Source organism: Cherax quadricarinatus, chromosome 5 (genome assembly GCF_038502225.1).
Source record: "Cherax quadricarinatus isolate ZL_2023a chromosome 5, ASM3850222v1, whole genome shotgun sequence".
In the NCBI taxonomy this organism is placed as follows: Eukaryota; Metazoa; Arthropoda; class Malacostraca; order Decapoda; family Parastacidae; genus Cherax; species Cherax quadricarinatus.
Window position 1 is genome coordinate 53,047,683 of NC_091296.1, and position 11,972 is coordinate 53,059,654.

The window sequence follows — 11,972 nt, forward strand, 5'->3', positions numbered from 1 at the left end:
ACTGACACCATCCACCACCACCTACACTGACACCATCCACCACCACCTACACTGACACCATCCACCACCACCTACACTGACACCATCCACCACCACCTACACTGACACCATCCACCACCACTTACACTGACACCATCCACCACCACTTACACTGACACCATCCACCACCACCTACACTGACACCATCCACCACCACCTACACTGACACCATCCACCACCACTTACACTGACACCATCCACCACCACTTACACTGACACCATCCACCGCCACCTACACTGACACCATCCACCACCACTTACACTGACACCATCCACCACCACTTACACTGACACCATCCACTACCACTTACACTGACACCATCCATCACCACTTACACTGACACCATCCACCACCACCTACACTGACACCATCCACCACCACCTACACTGACACCATCCACCACCACCTACACTGACACCATCCACCACCACCTGCACTGACACCATCCACCACCACCCACACTGACACCATCCACCACCACTTACACTGACACCATCTACCACCACTTACACTGGCACCATCCACCACCACTTACACTGACACCATTCACCACCACTTACACTGACACCATCCACCACCACTTACACTGACACCATCCACCACCACCTACACTGACACCATCCGCCACCACTTACACTGACACCATCCACCACCACCTACACTGACACCATCCACCACCACTTACACTGACACCATCCTCCACCACCTTCACTGACACCATCCACCACTACCTACACTGACACCATCTACCACCACTTACACTGACACCATCCACCACCACCTACACTGACACCATCCACCACCACCTACACTGACACCATCCAACACCACCTACACTGACACCATCTACCACCACTTACACTGACACCGTCCACCACCACTTACACTGACACCATCCACCACCACTTACACTGACACCATCCACCACCACTTACACTGACACCATCCACCACCACTTACACTGACACCATCCACCACCACTTACACTGACACCATCCACCACCATAATAATTTTCTCTCGTTTATGTGTTAATTTTATAAGTTAAACTATCACTAAGTCATAACAAGGGAAATTATCAGCAGATTAAAACCAAACTCACACCGGATTAATACCGGATTAACACCGGATTATCACCAGATTAATATATAAACGCTACAACTGCAGTACTCTTCTCTGGTACCCTCCATCTACATCTGTCTACCATATACCATCTACAATTCTCTATCAGACACTATCTACCAAACATCACTTTCAGTTGTCTAATACACACCATCTACAACTGTCTGCTACACACCATCTACAACTGTCTGCTACACACCATCTACAACTGTCTACTAACTACCATCTACAACTGTCTACTACACACCATCTACAACTGTCTACTACACACCATCTACAACTGTCTACTACACACCATCTACAACTGTCTACTACACACCATCTACAACTTTCTACTACATACCATCTATAACTGTCTACTACACACCATCTATAACTGTCTACTACAAACCATATACAACTGTCTGCTACACCATCTATAACAGTCTACTACACACTACCTACAAATGTCTACTACACACTCCCTGCAAATGTCTACTTCACACCACAACTGTCTACTACATACCATCTATAACTGTCTACTACACACCATCTAAAACTATCTACTACACACCATATACAACTGTCTACTACACACTATCTACAACTATCTACCAAACACCACCTACAAGTGTCTACTACACACTATCTACAACTGTCTACCTCATGCCATCTATAACTGTCTATTACACACCATCCACAACTGTCTATTACATACCATCTACAACTGTCTATTGCACACCGTCTACAACTGTCTATTACACACCGTCTACAACTCTCTACTACATACCATCTACAACTGTCTGTTACACACCATCTATAACTGTCTGTTGCACACCATCAGCATCTGTCTACTGCACACTACCTACAGATGTCTACTTCACACTAGCTACAATTATCTACTACACACCATCTACGTGTCTACCAGATGAACACACACGCTTATAGTATACAGTATACATACATGTATATATATATATATATATATATATATATATATATATATATATATATATATATATATATATGTATATATATATATATATATATATATATATATATATATATATATATATATATATATATATATATATATATATATATATGTATATATATATACATGTATGTATAGTGTCATTGTATGTTGTGATTGGTTTATATGTGCTTTAAGATTCGTAGTAAACATCAACAGTACATATGGTTATCCTTGTCTTATAACTATACTTTTCAGATTGTAGTTTATCTTTGTGTTATATTAGAATATTGACCAGCTAATGCATGTATATTCGTGTATATGTGCATATGTGCATGTGAATATACACACACATCAATATATATATATATATATATATATATATATATATATATATATATATATATATATATATATATATGTATATATATATATATATATATATATATATATATATATATATATATATATATATATATATATATATATATATATATATATATATATATATATATTCCTCAGAGCAAAGTCAGGCCAGCCAGCAAAAAATGATATTAACGTTTATTGGCACTATCAAGTTTACCAGCTAGTATCCCTTGACAATGTGAAGAGTGATGACGCAATCCACGAAGCCAACTAGACGACACTTGATCAACAACACCCAGGGGAAAAGACTGCTTTTTTCCCACACCTTTGAATTTACAGAGTTTAAGAGATGTTCACCTTAGCTCATATCAAAACCCTCACCCTCCCTGAGGTATACTTTTGTAGCCCAGGATGCCAACTACAACAGTCTACAGATTCCCAGGTACCTATTTATTAAGAGGTGAATAGAGGACTCTAGTGTAAGAATGTGTGCTCTAACGTCTTCACCCACTCCAAGATCGAACTTGGTGTATTTTGCCTGAGACGAGGGTAGGACTAAGAAACGTGCCTCCTGTAATGCTGATGATTACGATACACGTGCAACACCTGGGTGTCTTTCATGAAAGACGAGTGGCCTGTACAGCAGCTTTTACAGAGATACGATCGCCTGTACACTAACTTTCATCAGAATATTGGAAGTATTAAATAAAAATCATGTGCAAAGGATACTTCTTTCAATAAAGATACCTAGATGTTGAAAATGTGTCTTATTCATCAACTTGTCGGTAATATACCTTTGACGTAATGATACTCTCTAATCTCTTTTTTTTTTAGAGAGAGAGAGAGAGAGAGGAGGAATAAGTGTGGAACCGCTCACACGTGAGGTCAGGAGAGATCAGTGAGATCAAGCTTCATCTGGAGACTGGTCAGATTTAATCATATTTAATCTAGTTAAATCTGAATCGACACTGAATTCTCCTGACCTCAATTGCTAATATATATATATATATATATATATATATATATATATATATATATATATATATATATATATATATATATATATATAAATATAATTGTACCCACAAACAGGTGGTATTGATCAATAACAACACTGTGACTAGCCAAGGAGTCGAACCCATGCTCCTTTGGCCAGCTTGGTGAGCGAAAACTCATGACGCTTTAGCCTACGGGACCACATAATCCTTAAGAATGGCGCATCCAGCCAAGCTAGATGTCGTACCCGCCATCCAAGGACATACGGTATTGTGGATCCCTCTACGATAATTTCATTCTACAGTGAATGGGCAACAATGTCAAGGGATAATCTAGCCTCTTGTTTTCTCTATATTAAAATATTACGCCGACGCTTCTGTCTCAGGTGAAAACGATGAAAATTAACTTGTCTAAAAATTAAAGTTACAGTATCGTTACTGGTACAATTTACAACTTATCCACAGACTGGAGATGATTCTTAAGACGATGTTTCGGTCCGTCTTGGACCATCATCAAATCTACGACTCATGGGGTTCATAACGGTCCGGAACGGGCCGAAACATCAACTAGTGTGACTCTCCAGTTAATGGGTTAGTTGTAAGTTTGTTGGCCTCTCTGTCCCGAGGAAAATATTTCAACAAACACTGTTTTTCACATACAAGTTCTGAGGAAGGGAAGTTGATAATATTAGTAGATCTTTTTTTTTTAAATTTGTTATTTTAAGCGTATTTTAAGGGGAATTCCACGATAGAGAATTATTAAGGAAGTATTAAACAGGCATATTAGGCTAAAATAAAATAAAAAAAACTGACATATTATATAAAAAGAGGGTAAAATATAGCAGAAGGCAAGAGTGAACCAAAAAGTTTGTCACCATCGAGCCTACTGCTATTATTCCAATTTTAAAGTCAAAATGTAATTTTCTCTTGTGCTGCATTAACTCGTACATATACACAATAACATATTTTTTCTTTACTGGATTTATTAGACTGTAAACTTCAGTATGTGGAAGAGATATTTCCAGCACTACTACGTATGGTAAGTGCTGGAGGCTGGTCCTCTACCATCCCCTCTGACGGGGTGCTTCCTGACGGGTGCTGGTGGGGGGGGGGGAATATTAAGTCTCTGGCTCGTCGGCGCCCCTCACTCCCCAGCAGTTGGGGCTCAGGGGCCATCTGGTAACTCACACCCCTGACAATGTCCCAGAGTAGTGTATGTAAACAGGCGATGAAGGGACAAAGGGAAGCACTGTTACCTTACCTCTTCACTGGCGGCTGCAGTGACCAACTCCTGCAAAGCACGCACGGACAGAGCCTGCTCGATTACGAACACACACTGACATAGGTCCGGAGGGTTGTTCTGCAAAGAAAAACATAAGTGTTAGTGACGCTGACTGTGCTACATAGCGTTTGGAAGAAGCTCCACCCTTCAGTGATTTGATATAAATAGCAAAGAAAAATCAGGGTTGAACTGTCACTTGTTTCAGCCAGATCATTTCGCAAGTTCTTTACAAAATTCATTATGATTTTTCTCGAATCAGAGTACCATTCAAGGGACAAGAGCTAGATCTCACAAATAGCCATAATTGTTGAGAGACTCTTCATGAAAACATTTGTAGTGGCAGCTAATGTTAAGCTTCCCTAGTACGTGTATACGTACATGAATGGACGGGAAGTCGAACTGGTACCAGATCCAGTACTGTATAACTGGCCTACAAGGCTCTGTTTTTCAATAAATTTAACACATATCGAGACGAGTTAAACCAGTCATACACAACAACAGGTAATTATCAACATTTAATAAAGACCAGAATCTACTCATAGCTAATGAGTTAAATTGTCAACACTCAATAATTTAACAGTCTTGGCTGGTACAAGTCGTAGCCTAGCCTAGCCTAGCCTAGCCTCCTAGCCACTATAACTTGCCAACACTGACTGCCACCGATTCTAATGACTCACGAAATCGTAATGACACTACTGCAAACAAACCATACCACGGGTGGGGTTTGAACCTGCAGTCAGTCAAAATTCCAGACCGTCGCTTTAGCCACTGGCCCAGTGGCTAACGCGACTTTCTGACCATGGGTTCAAACCCCATCCGTGGGGTGGGGTTTGAACCCGCTGAAGTTCAACTCTTCATCGGAAGACGACTTCAAAAGACTCTACCTGGAGATGTCCTGAGTTTAAGACCTTCATGTTTACCTCCTGGTCTCACGTTAAGCTGAGCGATATTTGGATCCACGAATTTTTTCAAGGCTGCATTTTCAGTGCGGGTCGCTGTCAAGACCAAGTACATCAACAAGGTGAACGGTGATCAAGACTTGCACTGTGCTCTCTCTCTCTCTCTCTCTCTCTCTCTCTCTCTCTCTCTCTCTCTCTCTCTCTCTCTCTCTCTCTCTCTCTCTCTCTCTCTCTCTCTCTCTCTCTTTCACCTGACTACGCATTAGGGATCTGGCATCTCAAAAGCAGTCTTAGAGATCTCACTAAATTTTTTCTCACGTTATATTTTGTTTATTTGTATTTGCTCCTTGAAACAAACTCTTATGAATAGTGAAAAAAAAAGTTAAGAACTAAAACTAGCTTTTCAATTTTCCTATTCGAAAATAAGAAGAATTATATGATTTTTGGTTTGCATTTAGAATTTTATATGAAGGAAGACGGTGGGGGTCGTGGAGATGAGAACCAACTGTAATAGGCGGCGCCACCTAAAACAGGTTAAGAATCTTTTTTTTGTGTCAAGAACCTATCTGACTTTTCATTTTCTTGGGACTTTCTTGTTTGTCAGCGACAATAAGGTTCATGGAAACCTTTTCTGTGATATAATTATACAGGGGAAGTTAAATACTGAAACTCCTGTTGTGGCCTGTGTATATGTGTTTGTTAGTTACCATTTTGTCCAAGGCACATGTCGATTAGACACTAGGCCTGTTTTTTTTGTGTGTGTGTGTGGGGGGTCTCTGTGTGTGGTGTGTGTGGTGTGTGTGTGTGTGGTGTGTGTGTGTGTGTGTGTGTGTGTGTGTGTGTGTGTGTGTGTGTGTGTGTGTGTGTGTGTGTGTGTGTGTGTGTACTCACCTAGTTGAGGTTGCGGGGGTCGAGTCCGAGCTCCTGGCCCCGCCTCTTCACTGATCGCTACTAGGTCACTCTCCCTGAGCCGTGAGCTTTATCATACCTCTGCTTAAAGCTATGTATGGATCCTGCCTCCACTACATCGCTTCCCAAACTATTCCACTTACTGACTACTCTGTGGCTGAAGAAATACTTCCTAACATCCCTGTGATTCATCTGTGTCTTCAGCTTCCAACTGTGTCCCCTTGTTACTGTGTCCAATCTCTGGAACATCCTGTCTTTGTCCACCTTGTCAATTCCTCTCAGTATTTTGTATGTCGTTATCATGTCCCCCCTATCTCTCCTGTCCTCCAGTGTCGTCAGGTTGATTTCCCTTAACCTCTCCTCGTAGGACATACCTCTTAGCTCTGGGACTAGTCTTGTTGCAAACCTTTGCACTTTCTCTAGTTTCTTTACGTGCTTGGCTAGGTGTGGGTTCCAAACTGGTGCCGCATACTCCAATATGGGCCTAACGTATACGGTGTACAGGGTCCTGAACGGTTCCTTATTAAGATGTCGGAATGCTGTTCTGAGGTTTGCTAGGCGCCCATATGCTGCAGCAGTTATTTGGTTGATGTGCGCTTCAGGAGATGTGCCTGGTGTTATACTCACCCCAAGATCTTTTTCCTTGAGTGAGGTTTGTAGTCTCTGACCCCCTAGACTGTACTCCGTCTGCGGCCTTCTTTGCCCTTCCCCAATCTTCATGACTTTGCACTTGGTGGGATTGAACTCCAGGAGCCAATTGCTGGACCAGGTCTGCAGCCTGTTCAGATCCCTTTGTAGTTCTGCCTGGTCTTCGATCGAGTGTATTCTTCTCATCAACTTCACGTCATCTGCAAACAGGGACACCTCAGAGTCTATTCCTTCCGTCATGTCGTTCACAAATACCAGAAACAGCACTGGTCCTAGGACTGACCCCTGCGGGACCCCGCTGGTCACAGGTGCCCACTCTGACACCTCGCCACGTACCATGACTCGCTGCTGTCTTCCTGACAAGTATTCCCTGATCCATTGTAGTGCCTTCCCTGTTATCCCTGCTTGGTCCTCCAGTTTTTGCACCAATCTCTTGTGTGGAACTGTGTCAAACGCCTTCTTGCAGTCCAAGAAAATGCAATCCACCCACCCCTCTCTCTCTTGTCTTACTGCTGTCACCATGTCATAGAACTCCAGTAGGTTTGTGACACAGGATTTCCCGTCCCTGAAACCATGTGTGTGTGTGTGTGTGTGTGTGTGTGTGGTGTGTGTAGTGTGTGTGGTGTGTGTGTGTGGTGTGTGTGTGTGGTGTGTGTGTGGTGTGTGTGTGTGGTGTGTGTGTGTGTGTGGTGTGTGTGTGTGGCGTGTGTGTATGCACACGCACGCACACACGTATGTGTGTACGCTCACATGTCTGCAAGCATGCAGGCATGTGTGGTGGGGCGAGAGTGAAGGTATCATTGTGGTGGTCGAGGACAGGAAGTAGTCAGCATATCTCACCTTATCAGCAATGTTCTCCAGGAAGCAGGTGCGGTTACCGAAGCCTTCAGCAGCCAAGCACACCCTGTCACCGACGGCGGTACTGGAGAGGCATACCATGTCCTCCTGCAGAATACAAGCTTATCTTAGTAATGACACTGGTACACGCTGGCTGCAACAGTAAACACATATAATACACACTTCTAACATATTGCTGCCCTAATGTTACCAGCTGGGTTCTATTTCATAAATATTACCCACTATGATGTTCAATGTGAGGATTGCTTGGTACAATGGGGGTTTTAAAGCCTATCAACTACAGTTACACGTAACTTTCTCACCACCAAACAAGAATACTTTAACCATTAAAATATAAATTAAACTCTCAGCATATATATGCTGAGAGTAATATACCTCTGTGATATATGATGTGTGATAACTTAATCTCTCGGATATACCCATAATCGACAAATATTTAACACGCTATGTAATTACGTTCATTCAATGTAGAAATACGAAGAGAATAACTTTAACACCAGAGACGTAACTATAAGTATCACCAAAGACGTAACTATAAGTATCACCAAAGACGTAACTATAAGTATCACCAAAGACGTAGTTTAAAATAACACCAAGACGTAACTTAAAGTATCACCAAAGACGTAACTTTAAGTAACACCAAAGACTTAACTTAAAGTAACACCAAATACGTACTTAAGGATCACCAAAGACGTAGCTTAAAGTAACACCAAAGTTGTAACTTAAGTATACCAAAGACGTAACTTAAAGTAAAAACCAAAGTTGTAACTTAAAGTATCACCAAAAGCATAACTTAAAGTGGATGACATTATTTTTTTGTTGTCTCCAAGGCTTCTGTTTACAACCTGAGAATGCCTCATTCCAGTGGCTTCAACTTTTCGACGCTGGTGCAGAGTAACTAGCGGAAGGTTGATGCAGGTATTGGCGTGTACTGGTGACTAGGTTAATGATGGGGGGGGGGGAGGGGTTAAAGCCTATCGTCTTCACGCGGGTCATTAAGGCTACATGTGACCTGTACACCACCAGTCAGGAATACTTTAAACCCCCCACGGTAAGCATTATACTCTTAGTGTAGGTACACTGAGAGACGTATACCTGTTAGTGTAGGTACACTGAGAGACGTATACCTGTTAGTGTATGTACACTGAGAGACGTATACCTGTTAGTGTATGTACACTAAGAGACGTATACCTGTTAGTGTATGTACACTGAGAGACGTATACCTGTTAGTGTATGTACATTGAGAGACGTATACCTGTTGGTGTATGTACACTAAGAGACGTATACCTGTTAGTGTATGTACACTGAGAGACGTATATCTGTTAGTGTATGTACACTGAGAGACGTATATCTGTTAGTGTATGTACACTGAGAGACGTATACCTGTTAGTGTATGTACACTGAGAGACGTATATCTGTTAGTGTATGTACACTGAGAGACGTATATCTGTTAGTGTATGTACACTGAGAGACGTATACCTGTTAGTGTATGTACACAGAGACGTATACCTGTTAGTGTATGTACACTGAGAGACGTATACCTGTTAGTGTATGTACACTGAGAGACGTATATCTGTTAGTGTATGTACACTGAGAGACGTATACCTGTTAGTGTATGTACACTGAGAGACGTATACCTGTTAGTGTATGTACACTGAGAGACGTATACCTGTTAGTGTATGTACACTGAGAGACGTATACCTGTTAGTGTATGTACACTGAGAGACGTATACCTGTTAGTGTATGTACACTAAGAGACGTATATCTGTTAGTGTATGTACATTGAGAGACGTATACCTGTTAGTGTATGTACACTGAGAGACGTATATCTGTTAGTGTATGTACACTGAGAGACGTATACCTGTTAGTGTATGTACACTGAGAGATGAATACCTGTTAGTGTATGTACACTGAGAGACGTATATCTGTTAGTGTATGTACACTGAGAGACGTATACCTGTTAGTGTATGTACACTGAGAGATGAATACCTGTTAGTGTATGTACACTGAGAGATGAATACCTGTTAGTGTATGTACACTGAGAGACGTATACCTGTTAGTGTATGTACACTGAGAGATGAATATCTGTTAGTGTATGTACACTGAGAGACGTATACCTGTTAGTGTATGTACACTGAGAGACGTACACCTGTCAGTGTATATATTCTGCTACATATACTGGTTCCCTCTGGTCAGTTTTATATACATCATTTGCAGTTGTAGGATTGTTAGTCGAGCCAGCAAGCGACACATTGCCAGTTTCACTATTAAAATAGTGTGGTCTCATATTTGGCAAAATACCTCGAGAACGCCTCTTCTGAAGGACTTCAAACTTAACAGCTGAGGCATCTGGCGAAGATGATAGCTTATGAATTTAGGCTTTATAGGAGAATATTTGACAATTTAGTTAATAAATTTGGAACCATCATCAACAGTGCCCAGAAGTAGACAGGTAAACAGACATACAACGTTTAGCACGGTTAATAAGTTTAATATACATCATTAATATTTCTCTTGTCTCCTCAGTATTTCAGCTGAAAAAGACTTAAACACTTTTGAAACATTTGGGAATCTTTATTGTGGCTTCCTCAGTCCAGCGCAAAGATGAATGGTGGAAGATGTGAAGAAGTTTGGGGTAATCAGTCCCTCGGGCTCGAGGCGATGTGTTCAGTCCACCAACAAAGATTCCCAAATGATGCACAAGTGTAGATCTAATTCTTGAACTTGTCGGTCTTCTAAACCATTTACATCACCTGAAGAAGGTTGCTCAGCGGGCGAAACGTCTCGTCAATAAACACGTCAAGGTACTGCACATGCGTCAGTCTTGAGAGTACCTTTACCTCTGATATACCTTTGATGAATTCCCGGAGCCCGGCCATGGGCCAGGCTCGTCTGGTGCTTGCCTGGTCAACCAGGCTGTTGCTGTTGGTGGCCCGCTGGCCCATATATCCATCACAGCCTGGTTGATCCGGCACTTGGTGCTGGATGCCGTACTATAACTGGAGAATGCGTCTATTGGTCGGCTTGAAACTCTCAGCGGTGGTGGTGAACTTTGCGCGCAGGTAACCAACCAACCTCACGCTGGTCTTGGGTTGTGTAGGTTTTAATTTGTGGGTTTTGTGAAGGAAATTGGTTTCCGTTCGATAACTTGAGAATGTCTCTTCTGATCGGCTTCAAATCTTGATTGCTGGGTGGATGAGGGAAGGGGCGGATGGAGTGGGCGGGGTGGGTGGAGTGGGCGGGGCGGAGTGAGTGGGTAGGTGTTATTAGATGACGGAGGTGTGGGCGGGGTGGGTGTTTCCGGGGTGGGATGGGCGGGTTGGGAGGTGTGGGCGGGATGGGCGGGGTGGTACTACTGAGGGAGGCGCGGGTGGGGGAGGTATTGATCCGGTCGCAGTGCAGCACTTGTACCGCAGCACACACACACACACACACACACACACACACACACACACACACACACACACACACACACACATACACAAGTGACGGGTACAGCAGCAACCTTATTCACTCATATTAGACAGGTCGACTAACACCTGTCTAACCCATCTTCGTTAGACAGGTACTTCTAATATAGTCATGTACCTCTAACCCACTTTTAAAGATTCGTTAAACAAGTACTTCTAAGACACTCATGCACCTGTCTAACTCACCTTCATTAGACAGGTGCTTCTAATACACTCATGTACCTGTCTAACCCACCTTCATTAGACAGGTACCTCTAACATACTCATGTAACTGTCTAACCCACCTTCGTTAGACAGGTACCTCTAACATACTCATGTACCTAACTAACCCACCTTCGTTAGACAGGTACCTCTAACACTAATGTACCTGTCTAACCCACCTTCAAAGCCTCGTCAGACAGGTACTTCTAACACACACGCACCTGTCTAACCC

General features: G+C 42.3%; 1 protein-coding gene across 13 annotated transcripts in view; it reads right to left on the reverse strand.

Annotated features, from left to right (window-relative positions):
* RyR (Ryanodine receptor) overlaps positions 1-11,972 on the reverse strand; it is a 388,707-nt gene that overhangs the window by 252,953 nt on the left and 123,782 nt on the right. For all 13 annotated transcript variants that reach the window (XM_070101968.1, XM_070101970.1, XM_070101962.1 and 10 more), the window contains exons 2-3: positions 8,052-8,156; positions 4,735-4,833 (exon numbers count right to left, since the gene is read on the reverse strand). In XM_070101968.1, coding sequence (XP_069958069.1) covers positions 4,735-4,833; positions 8,052-8,156 — 204 coding nt within the window. The remainder of the gene's footprint in view (positions 1-4,734; positions 4,834-8,051; positions 8,157-11,972) is intronic.